At 39.5% G+C, this 20791-nt stretch overlaps 2 protein-coding genes across 3 annotated transcripts in view; both read left to right on the top strand.

Moving 5' to 3' along the window:
• The window catches only part of LOC105669585 (protein scribble homolog), a 32783-nt gene extending 18050 nt beyond the window's left edge, over nucleotides 1–14733 (top strand). Inside the window, exons 2-14 of one of the 2 annotated variants that reach the window (XM_012362629.2) lie at nucleotides 4063–4300; nucleotides 4536–4644; nucleotides 4831–4855; nucleotides 4979–5159; nucleotides 5905–6263; nucleotides 6837–6906; nucleotides 7314–7637; nucleotides 7795–7948; nucleotides 8332–8669; nucleotides 9378–9491; nucleotides 9583–9669; nucleotides 12751–13323; nucleotides 13483–14733. In XM_012362629.2, coding sequence (XP_012218052.2) covers nucleotides 4063–4300; nucleotides 4536–4644; nucleotides 4831–4855; nucleotides 4979–5159; nucleotides 5905–6263; nucleotides 6837–6906; nucleotides 7314–7637; nucleotides 7795–7948; nucleotides 8332–8669; nucleotides 9378–9491; nucleotides 9583–9669; nucleotides 12751–13323; nucleotides 13483–13650 — 2740 coding nt within the window. In that variant the 3' untranslated portion in view covers nucleotides 13651–14733. The remainder of the gene's footprint in view (nucleotides 1–4062; nucleotides 4301–4535; nucleotides 4645–4830; nucleotides 4856–4978; nucleotides 5160–5904; nucleotides 6264–6836; nucleotides 6907–7313; nucleotides 7638–7794; nucleotides 7949–8331; nucleotides 8670–9377; nucleotides 9492–9582; nucleotides 9670–12750; nucleotides 13324–13482) is intronic. The other variant, XM_012362630.2, reaches the window with a different exon arrangement.
• A 178-nt stretch (nucleotides 14734–14911) lies between these two features.
• On the top strand, nucleotides 14912–20329 carry LOC105669515 (uncharacterized). Its single transcript, XM_067347298.1, has 6 exons — nucleotides 14912–15478; nucleotides 15709–15939; nucleotides 16167–16564; nucleotides 16810–17407; nucleotides 18062–18703; nucleotides 19362–20329. Exons 1-6 carry the CDS (start codon nucleotides 15132–15134, stop codon nucleotides 20032–20034), a joined length of 2889 nt encoding a protein of 962 aa, XP_067203399.1. The 5' UTR covers nucleotides 14912–15131; the 3' UTR covers nucleotides 20035–20329.
• Nucleotides 20330–20791: the final 462 nt, after the last annotated feature.

Below are 20791 nucleotides of genomic sequence, written 5' to 3'. Positions count from 1 at the left end.
TTATGAATCCGTGACCCTCGCGGGTCGATGATCGAAACCCTCGTGGATCAACGACCAGAGCGCGCAAGTAAATCGATCGATCAAAGGTGCGGATTCTCCGGGATCAAATGGAACGTGGCCGGTCGCGCGTGAAGGGAAGAAACGCGAAACACGCCCGACTTCTTCCGTCTGTTTCTTATCCCGGCGGCTTTTACCGCGATCGTTCTCGACCGCGTGTAGTTAAGCCGGCAATTCGGCCGTGACGAAAATGAATTTTACTTGGGAAATGCCGATGCGGCGCGTATACGATATCGCAACGAACGATACTTGACTCGCGAAATTTGCATGATCACGTGAAGTACGCAATAATCGCGATAGCCTTTCGTCGCGTCTGTTGGAGCTACAGTGGATGAGCGACGTGTAGGCATGAATTTCGTAAATCGATACCGTGAAACTGGAACGATCCGTGTCGTGCTGTGACGTAGAGAAAATTTTCTCTATATTTGAACATATAATTTGTATCTCGTAATGTTGTAACATGTGTTCCGCTTCCAACCACGGCTATAGTTGCTCCAGTTGCAAAGCAACGAAGCGTGGTTTCCATAATGATCCGAGCCAACTGGAACAAAGAAAGTATTAATATTATTTCAAAATTTGGAAATGGAAAAAATGTATTCATATATGCACAGAGTGATGTAAGAGAGAAAGCACAATAGAGTTCGGAAATGTCAATAGATTCTCTCCGCTTGTTTCTGTTTAGAAACCATATTAAAGCTTTTTCTTTCTGTATATTTCTATATTTTCCCATATTTTAGACATAAATAATATAATATATAATAATATTTCTCTATTTATTATAATGCCAAATGTAAAGTTGTTTAGCCTTCTTTTCGATTGAACAACGATTCAAAGAAAAAAAAAAATATTGTTAGTAATTATTTCTCAGTTTCTTTTTCTATACGCAAGTCCAACGTGGTTTCTAAAGTCTCTTCGTTCACAAAACCGGTTGAAATAAATGCTTTTGAGAAGCGTAACTTCGAAACCACCGCAACATTCTTGAGTGACTTATTACCAATTCTTTGTGACATAAAAGTCGACATGTTCCACATAATTCTCTACTTATTCGCACGTAGCTATTTATATGTATAGCAATAATTCGTTCGTAAAGGGATTAGCCATAAGTGCAGTCCGAGAGACGAATCGCCAATACCTTAAATGCGCCTGGTAACAATTTGTCAACTTCTGGTTCGACTGCTTGCTACCAGTTCTAAAGTTAGACACACTGAGCGCCTCGCGGCTACACGTGTATCTCGCTCGAGCATTCCTGAGGTTAACCCAGAAAATGCCTTCATGGAAATACAATGAAACAGTTTTCTCAACTCTTTGATTCGAATTAATAGTGCTTGTAAATTTCGTAATTTTTGATAAAACTTATATTAATTTTTTTTATTTTACAAGTAGTTTCTATTTTTAGATATATATTAATAAAATAAGAATAAATAAATTTGATTAAAAGTACATTAAAAAATCTCTTTAAAGACTTTGTTCTCAGATATTCACATACATTGCAATCAGTACGAAAACACAAAATTCGAAAATGTGTTTGTTATCCACGTAAAGTGTCTTCAAAAATCAACCAAATATTGCGAATTTTCAACATCAGAATTGAAACCATATCGTTATATGCTGACATATGGACTTTGGAATTTTTATCCTAACGATTTTTTGTAGGTTTTTCTCTATCAAAGTTTAAATTCTGAAAAACATGAATGTATTAAAGATCTTTGCTTTTCATTTGCAACGTGAGTCACGAAATATACGAGTCAGAGAAGTAGAATTATGAGAGTCGAAAGGACTCGTCAGGGCGTGCCTTTCCATGTTCTTTACAGTCTTACATCAACTTTCTCCACATTGTCGGCGAGCTGGACGTTCCACGCGTCCTTCATGCCCCGCGCTATTACCATAATGCATAAAAATAATAATGATAAATATTGCCGAGCTCAAAGGGGATGATGAGAAAAATAGAGCAACTAATGTGATAACAGTAGCAATATAAATCACTATTATTATAACTGATAATAACGTGTATACATAAAAAACACATACATTCTCCAACACGGACGGACTCTCTCCGAACCTCGAGATTGCAAACCTGTCCCATCGAAGTGAATTAGCATAAGACGCGAATTGAATTCGTAATCAGTGATTCGGAGATGTCCTGTTATTATTATTACACGTACGATCAGAATTCAGGTGTGGCGACGTGCGAAGAAAATCTAATAATTTATATTCGAGAGCGTCAAAGAAATATAACGCTATTCGGCAAATTCTCCATTCTTGGCGACTCTTCGCTTTATTTTTTATTAAATGTTAACATCTAATTTAATTAATTTTATACATTTTACTTTTTAAAATTTTCTTCATTCCTCTCTTCCGACGTCTTTTCGTGGAAGTGGTTTCCGTTAACCGTTTGGTTGTTTTACTCGCGAGTCGAGAATTAACATAAATCGTGAACGGAATATCGAGGCCCGGATTAACACATGCACGCTGATCGCGATCGTGACGCGGGCGGGTCGCTCGAAGCCAGATGCGGAGAGGCGTGTGCCAGACGTTTGCGTTAGTCGTGACACTTTCGGGGCACTTGATTGCCGAGCGATGATATCGACAACGGTAACGGTACGGCTTTCCGTATGAACGCGCGCGTTGTCGCGAGAACCTCCCGGGCAACGCGGCGCATCCCATTGTCCTCTCCTCGTCGCGATCGCGTAACAGATCTTCCGGCCACGAAGACGGCAATTTGACTTTTGCGCGCAGCTGCGCGCCCGAACGTACAGACTCGTCCCATTACATAAAAAAAAAAGAGTACGTGATTAAGAGCGTTAAAATAATTACGTTATCCCACGCTATCATTATGTAATATAGAATATGCGCATTCGCCGAGAATGTTGATGTCAGCGGCCGGGGAATAAAATAGTTATTATCCCACGACCGAGCGCAATCCGCGCGTCCGATTTCCTCCGAAGGTTCTCACGCTCGATTATATCCGTGCCGAAAATTCGCATTTTGTCCAAAAGGACGTGGGGCTCATTCCTACTTCGAGTATTGTTCCTCGAAGAAATGACAGTGCAAAATGATGCCGGGAAGAGGAAAAATCTTTTGTAAGGCGAGGCGAAGTCATTCCAGAGCGAAGTCTCTCCCTCGCGCTCCCGTTAATGATCATCATTTACCCGGTGTCTTCGTGTCCTACAGCGTCCCACATCGTCGCCCCGATGTTGCACACGACCTTTCCAGCATATATCCGCGGGAAGATGGATTCCCGGTGTCATTAGCAAAGTGTCCCTGTATTCAGCTTCACCTCGAGCCCCCGAGTCATTCTCGGTCCATCTTCCTCTTCTCTCCTTGGAGACCCCGCGCGGAATTCCTCCAAGACTCCTCCACTTTGCCGCCACTATCTCCGCTTCCTCAGCTCGCCATGCCATCCTCCTCGTGCCGGCGCGCGGTACGCCAGGTGTGGTCATTAATTTCACAGCGAGGTGGAAAAAGATCGGCGGGATACGAACAAAGGTACCGGAGTCGCTCGCTTGCTCGTCCGTCCGTCGAAGCGAGAGGGGGAGGGGGAGGGGGAGGAGGAGGGGGGAAATGGGGATCTTTGCGAGACAATTACTCGCGAAGGTGAAATAAGACCGCGATGGTGTTACAGCGACGCATTGCGAACGGATGTAGCGCCGACGGGAAAATATACGGAACGAGCAGCGAGCGGACACGAAAGAGATATTTCAAGGTATCTGAATAAAATTCTCGATGCAAATTTAATGGAATAAAAATATTTAAACATCTCGAGAAAAGATACTGCGGCGAGGGTAAAATAAAGGTATCTCATTTAACGAAACCATTTTGCGAAATTAATTGGACGACTTCGAAGTGATGCAGCTTGAAAATTTCCGCCGGTCGCACGCGCGTTTCGAATTTTACTTGACGAGAGCTCTTGAAAAGAATGACGAAATTCTTGCCGGCTGTTTTCGTTCGCCGTTTGCGAGTGCGGCGCGACGTTATTTATATGCGTCCTTTTTACGATGCCGACAGGTCGGGCGGCTCCTCCAGCGCGTCAAGTGCTGGCACGGGATCATCGACCGGTGGAGGTCCTGGGAACCCGGCAGGAGGCGGCAGGATGGCCGTCATCGGCGTGACCAGAAACGTACGTCTCAGGCGTCGCGGCAACGCCGGCTTCGGATTCTCGTTACGGGGCGGACGTGAATACGCCGCCGGCTTCTACGTCAGCGATGTCCAGCCAGGTGGCGAAGCTCACAGAAATGGATTAAGGGTACTTATCTTGAATTGCTACTGTTTTTCTCCGGCGTCAAAGTACAAGAAAATATACGCGTTACCTCTTTTTTTTTAGAAATTTACATTATGCGAGATTTTTCGCGATGCTTCAGCCGATTTGAAAATTAATTCAATGCGATTATACGCGACTAATTAATGTAAAAATTACGAGGAATCTGTTGTCTATCATAATTTTGAAATTCGTGATCTCACTTTCGCCCTATTGTTTTCAGGTGGGCGACCAGATCTTAAGGGTGAACGGTTATCCGGTGGAGGACGCCGTGCATCAGGAAGTCGCGCTCCTGGCGAAGAACCAGCAAGTCCTGGTTCTCAAAATTCGAAGTAACTATCTCGTCTTTATCTTAATCATCTCCGCCGCGAAGTATTGCGCGCGTAAATCTACGCAGAACAGACAGCGAAGCGATTGAAAAGAAAAATAATTAATAACAGTAATACGCGCTGCGTGCGCAATAATCCCTATCTCGTTTACTGATAGCGGGAATTTATGGCTCTCGATTTATATTGCAGGTGTGGGGATGATACCAGTAAAGGAGTAAGTATCGAAATTTAATTAAAACCTCGCGCGGACCGTACGTACATTGCGTACGTACGTACGCGCATTGCGTACTGGCGATCGGCATTCTGTCGTTACAAAAATCCTTTATGATTCGCAAAGCAATCCAAACGATCCGGTTACCTGGCACATGGTGCAGCAACAGCAACAGCAGCTGCAGTACAACGAAACTGGTTTAGGCGGTGTGCCGAGTGCAGAAGTTAGAATTCGGATTCTCGTCGGCGAGAAAGGCCGTCTCGGATGCGGCGTTTGCAGAGGCATCGTGCCTGGTCTTACCGTCCAGGTTAATAGCACCCTAATTGGACATAATTATGTCATGTACAAGCAAAACCGGCATTCTCGAGATTTTTACTTTTGTACTGCAAAGCTTATTCCGCTTGAAAAAATCACAGTTATTCTGCAAAGAAATTTGACCTTGCTGATTTAAATGCACGAGCCTTGTGTGTTTTAACATGTACAGCTATATTCAATATTAATTTTAAAAATATAAACACTTAAGATATGATTACGAACGTTGTTCTAATTGTAAATGTCAAATATTTTTTTGCGTTTAGATAAATTTAAAAAAATCTATATATTTACTCTTGCAATATAATTTAAAATTAAAATTGATAAATTTAATTTTTATCGATAAACTTATATTTTCTAATTTTTTACTAACAAGGGAATTTCGCAAATTTGAAAATTTTAATTTTGATGAAAAAAAAACTTTACACACGTAAAAAGCAAAAAGCCGCTCTACATATAAGGGGTAGTTTCACCCCCTAAAATAGTTTTGGAGCAGCAGCTGAAAATTTCTAAATTCATCTGTTTACTCCCTCCCCTTACATGTGTGTAAAGTTTCATCAAAATCAGAATGTTCGGATTCGCGAGGCTTCCTTGTGAGTCACTTTCATAATTACTGGCACATAAACTCGAATAAAGTAGCAGAATTCAGCCGCTTCAAACTTTTACGTCTTTAACTGAGTATCCCGCAAAATTAGCGAAACAAATATTCATTTTATTGATTAAAAAAAACGCACATTTAGGGCACGAGGGAAGGCGGGCCGGCGCGTGCGGCGGGTCTGAAGGCCGGCGACGTAATAATCTGGTGTAACGGTCAACGACTCATCGATCTGCCGTTCGAGAGGGCCATCGAGGTGATGCGCAGTTCGGCAGTCCTCGACCTCGTGGTGCAACGACCCACGCCTCCCAATCACCTTTACGACTGTCCCGAGCCACTGTGGACGCGCGGCTCCAGCGGTTACGACTCCGAGACGTCCAGCGTGGTGGCCGCGAGCTCGCCCTCCCAGCATCCGAACAATCCACCGACGTCACCGCAGCACCATCACGACGGCAGGATGCATCAGCGGTATCCGCGCGATGACGCCTGCAACAGAAACGGCAGGTCAGCAAACGTTCTAATGGTACACGCGAAAAGAAAGATGGAAATCAATTCTTCCTAGGGTTTTGTCCGATTAATTTCGACACATTTCATACAATTGTGAACAAAATGTGAATATACGATCGCGAGATTACAACGCAGCGTGCCAATCGTCGATTTTTCCAAGCGCCACTGATCGCAATTACCGATCGGTGTCGCTTATCGTCGTGCGAATCACTCGTTTTGCGACGCGCAAAGAGCAGCTGCGTGACTATCTACGATACTACGCAGATACGCACGTATCTCTCGGCGGTCCTCGACCGTTATCGAGTGGCATCAATGAATTTACGCCGGGAGAAAGTCGGTCCATTAATAGGACACTTGACGATAACGATCGTAGAGTCGGCCGCCGCTTGAATTCCTTGCCGCCACGTAAACATTCATCCTGTTCCTCGTCCCCCCCCCCCTCTCGGTGTGCTCTCACCGTTCGGTAAAAAAGCGCGTCCCGCGAATACCGTTCTTTAGAAATCGGTATGGACTCTCTTGCATAATCAAACACACATATAAATCTTGCTTTATTTCCGGGTGACGTTATAGAATATGCTGTCCTCTCGCCTTATCTACCAGCAGTTGCAGTTCCTCCTCAGAGTGGGCGCACGTAGATCAGGTAATGAACGAAAATAGCTCATTCCGTAGTTATGTAATGTAGAATTAACTTCGGATATCGTCTCTCTCATTGCGCAAAATTGATTCTTCAAGCAATTAGTACTGATCATGCTTTACTCTCTAGCTTTGTACAAAAAGTAACTGTCGAATTGTCTTGAATTCTATTCAGAATAACATATTACATTTTCTCTAAATATCGCGGTTCCATATGTATTATTAATTAATTAATTCCGTATTGTTAATAAAACGCGATGACCATAATATGCTAAGATTACGAATACGTATGTACACAGCTTTTACTTTCTCTTCAGTTTTGTTTTTGGCATATTGTGTTTTTTTTTAAATACGACATCGCTTAAAAGCGGATATGCAACTCGTTATTGGCCGTCTAATCTGACCGTTTTCTAGGCACAGGAATGGTCGCGAAAACCGAATAACACGACCGTGATTCGTGTTAATCAGAGCTCGAACCAGAACCAGAACCAGAATCACCGGCCGATCCCGGGCGAACAGTATCACTTCAACTCGCGGGGCAATTACGAGGATGACATCGACAACGAGCCGCTCTACGATCCCGTGGCGCCCAGGATCGATTATGAGGTCCACGATTTCGACGCCAATCCGCGAGACGAGGCCAATCGGCGGCTGGCTTATCGGCGAGATAACGCGCGGCAGCAGGATGTGATTTATGACGGCCCGGCGGACGATCTGCCCGCGTACCACGGCTCCAAAGTAAGAGGATTTCGCATTTCGCTTGAACTCGCCGATCTGTTTTCGTTATCGAGTCATTTCTCACGATAAAATGTTAAATGCTCGTTAGGCGATTGTGTAAACCGCGAGCCGAATTAAATAAAGATACGTTAATGCGTGGTGAATAATTTTGCGCCAGGAGAACGGCCAAGCGGTCGGTAATCGATTGGCGGACCTGCAACTCATGCAGAGGCAGAGCGAGGCCGAGAGGAAGACGATAACGACCGTAGAGGTGCATCAGTCAGTTTGTCCACCTGCACCCCCGCCGCCGCTTCCTTACAAATGGCCAGCAGGTCTGACGACTTCTCTCTCACGTCATTAGAATAATAACTGGACGTGTGGCGTTCTCTCTCGCCCGAGCGCCGCGCATCTCGCAGCAAATTCTCCGACTACTATCGATCCGCCCAGAAACATAGTTCTTGAAAGATTGAAAGTTTCACACAAAATTCTTTATTTCTTTAACGTGTGAATATAAAATATTGTTCTTTTTCTCAAAAGAATTAAAAGTATTTTCTGTTATTATCGATATTATCGATAAATCGATCTAATTTATAAATTTTCTTAATTAAACAATTTATTTTTGTGCAAATTTTTATTTAATATCCAAGCGGAGAATCCGCTTCTAATGTTTTGCATAACAGTCACGAGTCATCGTCTACATCATCTACCGTTACAGAAACAAAACCGATGAACGCCATGGGCATGCAAATGGGCAGCACAATGTCGATGGGCAGCACCGGCTCGACGGAGACCGAATCGAGCCTCGAGTCGTCCTGCAGCAAGGACTCCGCATCAACATCGTCGTCGCTGTCAACGTCGTCCTGCGAACCGGCGTCCACCATGTCTTACGGATCGGCGACCGGCGGCGGGTCCAGCAGCATAGCGAGCAAAACCACGGAGACTTCAACGGCCGCATATGCGACATCGCGCAAGGATACCGTCAGGACATCGCCGATCGCCAACACCGATCTGGGCACCGCTATCACGCAGGAATTGCAGAGGCGGGCGCAACAGGTAAACCGAGCGACGTCGAACAGGAAATTGGCATTTCAACTGCACAACTCGATTTTTCCATAATAAATTTATGATAAGATGACAAAAAATGATTCAAAAGAATTGTGATTAATAGGAAAAGGGAAATGGGAATTAAGAATTTAAAAAATTACTTCCAGGAAATCTAGAGCCAAGCCTGAATGAAAAGCTAGCTAAAGATTGAGTTCTTATAATTTATTTCTAACGTAACATATATACGTGTTATCATATGTACAGCGCATGATATTGCCTGTTTTTTCTTCTTTTAAATGTATTTGTAATTTTTTCCTATATATTCCTGTTGCGCTGATATCTGGCGATCAGTTTATCTATAATGCGTTTTATGTTAGTTTTTTATGGTATCGCGATGAAAAATAATAAAGATTATCAAGAAGTTTGAAGTGCTCCGATCATGTTTTGCGATACAACGTACTGTAATTTTTATTGTCAACTGATAACTATATTATCTATTTGCAGATAAAAAATAAGTTTCTTGATACTCTAGTTTCTTGAGAACTTTTCTATTTTTTATGTTTCCTATAAATATCTTTCTAAAAATATCAAAGATAAATGAACATTGAATAAAATCACTTTACATTTGTTGCAATGTATTTATCTTGCAATCGATCACATCTGCATTTTGCTTAATTGTTCGTTATTTCTAATTATTTATTACTCACATATTCGCAGAGGATGAATAATGCCGCTAAAGCGGAAGCACCAAAGGACAAAGCTCCAGACAATCGTAAACCTCAGAATCCTGAAGCTCTAAGGTCGCAGGAGCAAAGAGTCACACACGATAAGGTTAACTGCTTGCAATTTCACATATATTTAATGAGCATCGCCTCACTTTATACAATATTACAATAAAATCGACGTTTATTTTTTCTTACAGCTGATGGAGGAATTTAAACGTGCACACCAAAAGATGTTCAATTCTGCTCAGCAAAAGGCGCAGTCCTCGGATCAAATTTCTGAAAAGGTAATAAAAAATTATTCATAAATAAACCATTTATTTTGAAAATTATGTAATTCAAACTTTATAAGTTAATAGATTAAATTTATTCAATAACTGCTAATGGAGAAATCCACAAAAAATTATTTTAAAAATTTTATTGGACTTTATAAAAATGAAACTCGCGAATTTATTCGCCTATCTCGTGGAACTCGAAATATATGACACTTTAACTTTCGTATGATAACAATAGTCTACCTGACGCCAGTCTGGTATACCGTTCAGTGATAAGCGGTATCTTTGAGACCGATTAATGCGTAACGTTTTGCACGTTGTAACTGCAAGCATGCCTTGACAATATAAATATAGATGTGCTTGTTGTTTTATCATTAATAAAGAATTAACTGAAAAAAAATTAATAAATAAAAGATGAAAAATGTAGAGTTGCGAACATTTTAATTTAAATTACAATTATGTAAATTTAAAAAAATTAAAACAACATAAATTTTAATAAATTGTGATTAAAAAATTGTTAAGCATATATTTTAAGTAATTATATTTAATAAAATGAGGTTGCGAAAGTTGCTTGAAAATATACATACAGGATGTTCACTCATTTTTATATGAAGTTGATTTTGTTTTAATAAGAAATCAAAAATGTATGACGGAAATTCGAGTTTTTTCACTCGAGTGTTTTTTTCCTGTTTGATGAATTTTTAATGTGCCTTTTACGAGACGCAATTACCAGGCGGCTCAAGTAGCGTGCTCTTAATTACACAACAGTATAAGCAAAGATCCGCCGGTGTAAACAGATAAGAGCACGAAAATTATGAAGACTCCGGAGTAGTCACCGTCAGTGTGTGTGTGTGTGCGCGCGGGTTACACAACAATGTACGCGCATGTTTCACGCGTGTGTACGTATTGCTGACGCACCGACACGTTGACCTGCATGTACATACGTAAGGCACACTATTGGTCGTGACGTTCAGCAGTATTGTTGAAACAAGGAGAGATAGCGAGCGGTTTGCGCTCGAAGTCATGCATTTTCCGATGTTCTCTCTCAGTTCTTGTATTATCGCCCAGCGGAGAGGATTTGCAAGCGACATTCGCGAAAGCGCAGATTAGTTTTAACCACGGAAGCAATATATTAGCAAACCAATTGTCAATTGTACGAGTGTGAATTGCGGTCACTTCATTTTTTTCATTCGTATCACCTTCGACAGTTATCGTGCGACGGAAATATATTTAACAGTTCCAACGATAATAGTGCGAATAATAATATTATACATACACGATGGAAAACTAAATTGATGGCTTCTTGCATATCGATTGTTGAATGCAGCATTTATTCAACTAAAGTGTTAACATTTTGTTAAGTCATCGCTGGTTAAATCTTATCTTGTTTTTTATTTTTATTTTATTTTAGTTTTCTTTTTTTTATCAGTTTGATTCCAGAATTGGTTTATGTGTCTAATTCTTTTGCTTCAAGAAAAAGCGATTTGTGCTAAAATTATGGAATTATAATGTTTTTTATCTTTGATAGAAAAGATATGTTATTTGCAATATAGAAGATTTGTTTTATTTTTTTCCACATTTATTGTTAGAATTGTTTTTCTATGATTTCCACGCATTCTCTGTTTCTCTCTGAGCGGTAGGAAAACCTGTGCGCATTGTGTAAGATGTTAGAATTTATTGATTACTACAAGGATAAATTACTTTTAATATGATTAATGATTTGAAACTGTCGAGAAACTTGTCGTAAATTAATGACCATTAATTGTTTGGAGCTCTATTACTTTATTATTTAAAAAGAAACTGTTATATTTCAAAAATCTGTAAATTGCCGGGAATAATGACGATTATCACATGCTGAAATGTATTAGAAAAAGGTGATTTCGCACAACAGAGACACATCTCTCACTTAGAAAGTAATTCAGATATCATTTTTTACTGTCGTCATCATCAACAAATTTCTGCCTTTCTTTCATCTTTTAATAACCGAGCGCTCAATAATCAATAACTTGATTAGCGGCTTGTTGCCGTCTTATCATTTGTTAATCGTTATCGGAATATTCGCGGATTCAATCGCCATCGCCAGGAGCGACGATCGCGACTTTGTCATGCGCGACGCGTCCGATATCGGGATTGTAACGCGAAACGCCAACGCGGCTCTCTTGTGCCACATTTTTTCTTCGCTTCGACAGTTTTCTACGAATTGCAGCAGACGTGCAAAATAATAGGGCTTACATAAGAGTACCGGCGTAACACACGCTCTTGTCACCGCGCTTCTTCGTGTTTCTTCAGTTGTCCGTCGTCGTGTCGCGCGATCGACGGCCCGCGAAATACCGCAAAACGCGAGGTCGCCGTGCAATCGTAATTAGAAGAAAATAAGGCCGCACGCGGAGAGCGCGAATATAGCGAGGAGTAGCAAACGCTCACTGAAAGCGCATGGTGAACAAAATTTTTTCATCGACAATCCTCCTGAGAAGTGACAATAAATTAAGGCTTAAAGCTACAAATTTTAAAATATAAGTTTTAAAATGATACGAGTTTAAGCGAAACGTTAAGTAACATCATTTGAATACACATCCGGCAAAGATACTATTTTTACCTTGATCGTTCTTCGTGTGTGTAGAATAATTGACTTTAATAGAGGATAATATATGGCTGCTCAACGTGTTGACTGTAAAAAGTGCAAGCGAAAAAAGGACCATAAATAATTGACTCACGAAGAGGTGAAAGGTTGGATGTATTAAATTGCGCCTGTTGTTATATACAATCTAAACATTCAAAGTGATGTATGAATAAGAAAAAGTTCAAAGACAAATCATATAAGCGACACAATGAGGAAGAAACAAGCATTGGTTACGATCACTCCTTATAATGTTAGTAATTACGCATAAATTATTTAGCATTAGTCTATAATTTAATTTAGGAGTTTAACACTCCTATCTAAAGTTAAATTATTAACGTACTAAAAAAAACGTACCTAATTCTAACGTGTTAATACATTAAAAATGTATTTTAATTAAAAATACCAAATTTTACTAATTTATAAAAATCTAATACTAAAAAGTACATCAATTAACATTATTATTATATTTTCAGGAACAAGAAAAAAGAGTGCTCAATGAAACGCCGACAGCGACGGCGACAGCGACGACAACGACGGGTCTTTTGGCATCGCCGCCGGCTCCTCCGCCGCTTCCACTGCCGTCTAAAAACCGAAGCAACGACGATGCGGTAGAGATGCAAAGCATCGAATCGTTCAAATTGAAGGAGACGCCGAGCACGGTGCCGAAGCCACCGCCGACGTACTTTCCGGTGACGAGCCCATCGTCGACCGGTAGCCCGCGTCACATCGGCGCCAGTAAGATCGCAAGTGGCAAAGACGTCGCGACGAGTCCAGTCGCGGAGCTCGCGAAAACACCGTCGTCAGTCTCGCCGACCAACAGCGTTCAGCCTTCGAGGCAATCCGGTGGCAAGGTGGCCATCAGAATAGGGGCGTATGAGGGTGAGACCAAGCAGCCGTCCAGGCTGGAATTCTTGGCACAGCAATCAGGTCGCGAAAAGAGCAGCGTCGCCGACGCAGAGACGGCCAACGGTCCGGTCGTCTCTAGGCTGCAGAACGAGCTCGTGGCGACTCTACAGAGGTCAAATCTTAGAAGAAAGACTGAAGGGGTAAGCGAATAGTAGTACAATAGAGTCACAACGGAGAAGAGAAATAAAATTTCACGAAAGAAAGAACAAAATATGAAATTAAATTAAAGAAGAGTAAAGATACAATTGTTATAAATTGTAGTCGACAATATTTCATGTTAAATTTTTCCAAAACTCCAGGAAAACCAGTCGCCCGTGAAGACTATTCCCGAGAACGCTGCGACATCCAGCAACGATACAACGAATTCAGAGCCGCACAAACTTCTGCAGGGCAATGTGGAGAAGCTCGCGTCTGTCCTCAGCAACAAAGTCACCATCAAAGTGAATCCGGAGAATAGTAGTCGATAAGGATTCAATCGAGTTGAAAGAATATGAGCGCAGAGGTATACTATGTTGAGTCACATTTTTTCGAAAATTGAGTTATTATTATCTACTCTATACTTCAATGTTTCACCTAAATCTTTTCAATGAAAATAACGATGTTGATTGTATAAAGTTAAGTCACAATGTGATAACACATTCACCAGGTAAATAGTATCATTACAAAAAAAAAGAAATAATATCTATCAAAAAATTACCTTTTTTAAAAAAAGGTAAAAAAAAGACGTCAAGTGCACGCTTTTGTCACAACTAAAACAAAACCGTACCTATTGTTTTACCTTTCAAAAAAATTGTCGTATATATTAAACCTTCCAAAAACCTGTCATATATTAAAACCTTTCAAAAAAAACTTGTATATATTAAAATTTTCAAAAAAGCTATTATATATACTTTCTACAAAAAAATATGATATCAGGAAATGGCACCAAGTGGGACTAAAGAACTATGAAAAAAGTTGTACACTATTTCTATAAAACTCTTCTATAAAATTCTACACTACTGTGTCTCTTGATTAGGTTCACATTAAAATCACACATGTCGTAATCACAAAACTTTATTTTCTGAAACATATCGAAGTTTGATATATCTGCGAATACAAAAAAATATGCAAAACATTATAAGTACTTTACTAAGAACATATTAAAAACGAAAAATCTCTTTAGATCCTTTTTCCGAAAAATTATGTTTATGTGACTTAACATAGTACACCTCTCTGTGCTCATATAGAAATAATCTTTCGTAAATTTTGTACATTTTTGCACGTTTTCGCTAACCATTTCGATTTTATTGTAAGCGAAAGAGCGCTCCCCCTATTGGTGAGGTTTTACACGTACATACATGTTTTTTATATGTTATTTATTATCGTATTATATACACCGAGTAAAGAGTAAAGAAGCTAATTCTTATTAACCGAGACGAGGTTTTACGACCAGTATTTACCACGTAGTCTTTGAATGTAATCTACTGCGATCGCGACTATGTAAGAATCTTAATGGAAAATTCGACGTAACGTTGAATTTTTAAATAAAAACAATGATATGCAACGCTTAATCATTAGTTACTTATCAATCTTTTAGAGGAAATAAACATTCTAGGATATAAAATTCATGAAGCACCTGAGGAAAAGCGGTTTGAAAACTGTCAAAAATTAAAATTAATGTAATTTCTTCAACAAACATAATAGCTAAAAATTAATTTAGCAGCCTCAGTTTTCATAATCCTAAATATATCAGTCATCCTTTAGAAAACATTTCGTGAGAAGTTGCTCGCGAACGATAGTAAGTATTTCTCTCTGACGTTTTGATCGAAGAAACATTATTCCAGCGCGGTTAAGCACTGACAAGTAGGGTAACATTTGTACGCTTCAAAAATTCTTCAATCGTGCAGAATCTCACAGATGATACGAGTGCCGCGATATCATTCTCTTCCTTCCGTGAGAAAAGTCATCAATGAATGCGTCGTGTAAAGCGAGGTTGCACGGTCGCGATGCTCCGCAAAATAACAGGATACGCAGGCTACTGCTATCGGAGTACTGCGAGTTCTCCGAGACAATTCTGGTGGAGTCGCCGTTCGCGGAGACCACGAGAAACGGATGTGGACTGCGCCAGGTCACCTTGGGCCTCACGCCGACCAGGCTGATCGTCGCCGCCGACGTTCTTCAAACTAATCCCGGCTTCCTTTGCCCGCCTGGTATCGATGTCAGTATCGAGAGTTTCGAGCTCGTGTCCGTGTATCCTCTGGAATACGTAACGCTCAGTGTGTTCAGAAGGAGACGCCGTAGGACTCTAAAGGCAAGGTACCCATAGAGAACAAACCTTGCAGCTATGTACACGTGTATTCCTTCAATTCCCGAAACTAGAGGAGAAACTCACACTACCGATACTCAAGAAGAAAATAAAAAGACACGTAAAATGTTTAAATTTATTTTTTAAATTTATTTTTAGTGAAAAAGTAAAACTCACGCTTGTGTGAAATCGTCGTATTTGAAAACGCTATGTTAACTGATTATAAATTTATTATTTTTAGATTTATAAATGGTCGCGCGAATTATTACGAGCTCGGTGGTGTGCGGCGGAAATTTTTTTGGAGAATTTGGTGCAAACGGGTACAGAAATTATTAGAGTCCAAGATGGACGGTAGCTCGTTGTCGGAAACAACGGCGGCGAGCTCGTCGAGCAGCAGCGCACTGTTCTTACTGTCGTCCGAGATCGAAGTTACGAGCAATTGCAACGCGAGAGGCAGAAAACCGATATTCAGGTACTAATCAGCGTGAACTGATTCTCATCATCATTATTATTTACAGAAACTAAACATTTAATTTTTTTATTATTATATACAAATTATGTTTAGTAATTACATTCATTATATAAATTACTCTTTATTTATATCATCAAAGTCGATTTTTGCTTATCAGAAACGCACTGATTCCGATTTACGAGGTACTGTGTGCATATAGTATAGCGCGTTTAAAAATAAATACGTAGAATATGGACGCATTATGGAGGCGCCGGTGATTACGTTGCTCCTACATGGACCGAAAAGGACTTGTATCTCGGGCCATCTTTTAACGAACTGGTGAACGGCCATTACACGCCGATTCCAGTGCGATTTGCTGGAGCCAGTTTGGAAGATTTGAGATACGAGCTAGAGGATCGTACGTCGTGCTACATCGCCTGCAAGAAATCTTGCCACAGCTGGCCTTGTCACATGAAATTTGATGGTCAGGCAAAATCGCAACGTGTTGGAGGACTGTGTAACGTTCTTTTCGCAAGAAATCGTAATAGACGTTGTTGCGCAAATTGCAAAGTTTCATCTTGCAACACCTGCCAATTAGATGACAACGTTGGCATTAATATTCTTGGAAAGCACAGTCGATGTCACGGTTAGGGCAGATTTTTATTTATTTACATAAACAGTTTAGAAAAATCTCAATTTTTTTTTATTATAAGATAAGAAACTAAAATAAAGAATTTGTAAGGAAAATAAATAGAAAAAAATTAAATAATGAAAATAATAGATTTAATAAATTAAATTTTAAAAAATGAACTAAATTGTGTATAAATGTATTCAAATGCAAATATTCTCATTTGAGGACAATATAAATATTGAAAAATTTTCAATTTCTAGAATGTCAAAGTATGCTTGCCGAAAAAGAGTTTATAGAACACATGGAAAAAAAATACGGGAAAATCCAACAGCACCATCAGAAACCGGCAGCGTCTTTAACGTCGAAAGTATCGCGTTTTGGCTTGGGTGTCTCAGAAAAATGCAATTCCGAATTAATCTTGGGACCTTATCGAGGTGATTCGAACTACGTCCCCAGAATTGCGCATCACCTCGTCGATCCTTACACATTAATCGAGAGCGGTGTGACGGTCTGGGAAGATCATTGCAGATCTTTGAAGAGTCAAAGGCATCCACGAAAATACGCTTTCTCTTCAGCGGCGCAGTTCTTCCACGCTCTCGGGCCATGGTCGGTCCAGCCTGGAGAACGCGAATCCGTGCAGACTTTCAGATCACCGAGCGCGGTGAACATCCGTAGGCAACCCTCGGATCCAGAGCTGAGGCTTCCGGTTTCGCGCCGTCAACTGACGGCAAGCATCTCCTGCGCCGCTTTGACTTCCGGCGGAGCCAGCAACATTGGTACAATTACTAGAGGACGAGTGATACTGTTCTGGACACCAGAATACTGGTACAGACCTCAGGCAGCAGCGGCTGCTTACAGGTAATACAAAAAAATCTGCCGTATCTACAAATATATGATTTATATCTCAGTTGACGAGAGATTTCTCTGCTTAAGGGGATCCTAAAGTGGTCTGTTTTACCTATTTTTTTCAAATACACTTAACTTTTTTTTGGCTGAGTAGAATGAAAAGTCCTTTTCTGCAAGTAAAGTACATATGCTAATACACTACGGATGGTCGATTTGAAAGGATTTTTCAAGCCATGCAGCCAAAAAAAACAAATTTTACAAAAAATAGAAGGTAAAACAGAAAACGTCTCTGTTTTACCTTCTACTTTTCATACAATTTGTTTTTTTTTTGGCTGCGTGGCTTGAAAAATTCTTTCAAATCGACCATCCGTAGTGTATTAGCATATGTACTTTACTTGCAGAAAAGGACTTTTCATTCTACACAGCCAAAAAAAAGTTAAGTGTATTTGAAAAAAATAGGTAAAACAGACCACTTTAGGATCACCTTAAGACTAAAATTTAGCTCAGACAGTAACTTTAGCAAAATAAAAAAAATTACATTTTATCCAATTTAGCTTGCATTTGTAAAATAATTTTAAAAAAGGTGCAAAAATAAGTTTTTTATTAAATAATAGTATATAAAATAAAGTGCTTGTACTCGAAAGTCTTTAAATGTTCACACAACAGAGAACTGAGACATCACTTGGCGGCTCTTAAGAACTTTCGATGTGAAAAGGAGAGGCATACGAAAAAGAAGTTCTTCTGCAAACGAATGAATCATATCTCGGGCGAGAATGGCAAATCTGAAATCACAATCACGGGAAGATCCAGCAGTCTCTTGGAACGTATGCTCTCCATAAATGGCGGCCGCAAACAGAACAAAAAGACGATTAAAAAGATGGATATCGACAGAAGTACGGCACAATTGCGGAGATTGTTACGAATGAACCTTCGCATCACCATATGGGACCTGGATAGCACCACACTAGCCACGCAACTGACAATGATCGATCGCGATCTCTTCGTTCGCATACCGGCGACCGAAATCGAAGTGCTGGTGTATCAGAGATCATCGCGCAACTCACCGAATCTGGGCGCGTGGATCGCCTTCAGTCACCGGATCGCTTGTTTGACTGTCAGCGAGATCCTCGCAATCAAGCAGATTGACATGAGGACTAGAATCATGGCAAGATTCATCAATGCGGCTGACAAATGTTTCACGCTCGGCAATTTTCAGTCTTGCAGATCCATCCTAGCAGGACTGCAGGCACTGCCAATCTACAGGCTTCGGAGAAGCTGGTCTTACTTAAGGACTCATCATGCTGTCAGGTATTAATGGATCGAGTAAAATAATAAATATAAAAACAAAAAGGATATCGAGCCATGCAAGTAGTTCGCGCTAATAATTACAATTTTGACAAAAATTTATCGAAAAACTTATGACAATTGCCAAGAGCTACAACATTTTACCTACAAAACGTGTGTTTTAAAATTTCGCTACGACTACTTTTTGGCCAATTTACGTAATTTTAAAACTAAACTCTAATTAAAATTAAACATTATTTTTCACAAAATGTAGGATTGATTTCAAGGTTTTGTAACTCGGTTCAAAAAATTGTAGCAAGATTTTAAAAATTACGTTTTTTTGTAGACAAAATGTTGTAGTTTTTGATACTTGTCATAATTTTACGAGACAAATTCTTTTATTAAACTGCAAAATGTTAAAAACACGTAATTAAGAACAAAATAATACTTTTTTTTCGAGCTCACAGCTGCAAAGAAAATTTTCAAAGAAAATGAGCTAAAGCATAGAAAAGTGCAAACTTTAAGCTTTGAAATTTTTAGCGCTTTTTTAATTTTCTCGCCGAGTTTTAGCAGTTTTAAAATTACTCAATTTTGAGCGTCTAAAAAAGAGTTCCTTATTTTTTCTGGAATAGTATGTCTAAGCGTTACAATTTCCATTATACACTTTTTGTTTGTATGGTAGATACGAGTCGATGGAAAAATTATCCAAGATATACAAAAGCCCACGCTGCTCTAAGTATGAAAGAGCTTGGACCACAGCAAAACATAATCCACCTTGCATGCCATATGTTGGTCATTTTCTGATCAAAGTCCTCGGATTAAATAGCTTGAGGAATATTCAAGAGAGCTTTGCAATGTCTTCTATAAAAAAACAACCAGTGCAAATTGCTACGACTTCAAAATCCTTATCTATTAACAACAATTATAATAACCTTTACTTCAGAAATAGAGAAAATTTAATAAAACCCAAACAATGTTTAGCTAGACGTATTTTCACAGCAGCACTAGACAGAGTAAAGTTCTCCACGCATCAAAAGATTATTAATAAAATTGAGAAAGATGTTTGGACATGCAGACAACGATACTTGGTACGCAAATATTTCCATCGTTGGCACATGATCATACTGGAATCAAAGATACACGCACAGATCGAAGAAAAATCGAAAAATATAGACTCAAAGAGGAAACACATTATCGATGTTGCGACGTGGTTAACAGACTGTCAAAGATACGCGCAGGGCTATAATTTTCCGTTAAATTCGTTCGCGTACGAATTTCTTCTGAAAGCGCGATATAGAGAAGATCGCGAGAATTTTTTTATTAGTCTCAAGCTAGAGCCATCAAAAACAACTTGAAGATATCTTTTGAGAAAATATGATCAAGATTTCGTCCACAAATACGGCTCCGTAATGCATCCGATCGAATGGAAGGAACGCAATTGTTGCATCGTGGACAAAATAATTAAAATACTTTAACATTAAGATGTTAACAAGCAATTGTTCATTCAGTTATAAATATTCTTTTTCAATAACAATTTGTAAACTCTGTTCAGTACTTTATTTTGCACATGATGTATTTGGAAATACTTTTACTTGATGTCGTATCTACACATCTTTCATATAATTTTGTTATGATATTTTAATAAAACTACGTCTCCCAAAAAATGGATCGTTACAATGGAATCTCAGTTCATGAATTTCTGTGTCATCATACTTGCCTAAATGTATACTCCTCATTTGCCTACTTTAAAACCTCAAAACATCTCATACAGAATAAAAATGCGTTTACATAATCATCAACCAAATTTTCCTTTTTGTAAATCAATTTTTCTATGTAAATTAATAATTTTTCCATTTTTTTAATAAAATAAATTTTATTAATTAGTCTTAGTAACAGTAGATTAAATGTTATTTTTGGCACAATCTTCGGTCCATTCATCTACGTCGAATGTGTAATGAATGCCGTGTAAAATAAAAATAAGCAAAAGTAATACGTCTGACAATGAGATAAACGTTCGAAACTCGACAAAGTAACTAATGGTTATAAATTGATTACGCATGTTTTGCAATCACAATTCTTCCATATCCTCGTTTAGATATAAATTAGTTGAAA

This window comes from Linepithema humile, chromosome 1 (assembly GCF_040581485.1).
Source record: "Linepithema humile isolate Giens D197 chromosome 1, Lhum_UNIL_v1.0, whole genome shotgun sequence".
Lineage (NCBI taxonomy): Eukaryota > Metazoa > Arthropoda > Insecta > Hymenoptera > Formicidae > Linepithema > Linepithema humile.
The sequence above is the reverse complement of the archived record's forward strand: the minus strand, read 5'-3'. Positions and strand labels throughout refer to the sequence as shown.

What these genes read in the sequence shown, in the direction of transcription:
- LOC105669515 (XM_067347298.1), top strand. Translation starts at nt 15,132, where the DNA reads ATGAATGCGTCGTGTAAAGCGAGGTTGCACGGTCGCGATGCTCCGCAA. An exon ending in AAAGCACAGTCGATGTCACG is followed by an intron (nt 16,565 to 16,809) that starts GTTAGGGCAGAT and finishes TTCAATTTCTAG; the next exon opens with AATGTCAAAGTATGCTTGCC. An exon ending in GCAGCAGCGGCTGCTTACAG is followed by an intron (nt 17,408 to 18,061) that starts GTAATACAAAAA and finishes TTCACACAACAG; the next exon opens with AGAACTGAGACATCACTTGG.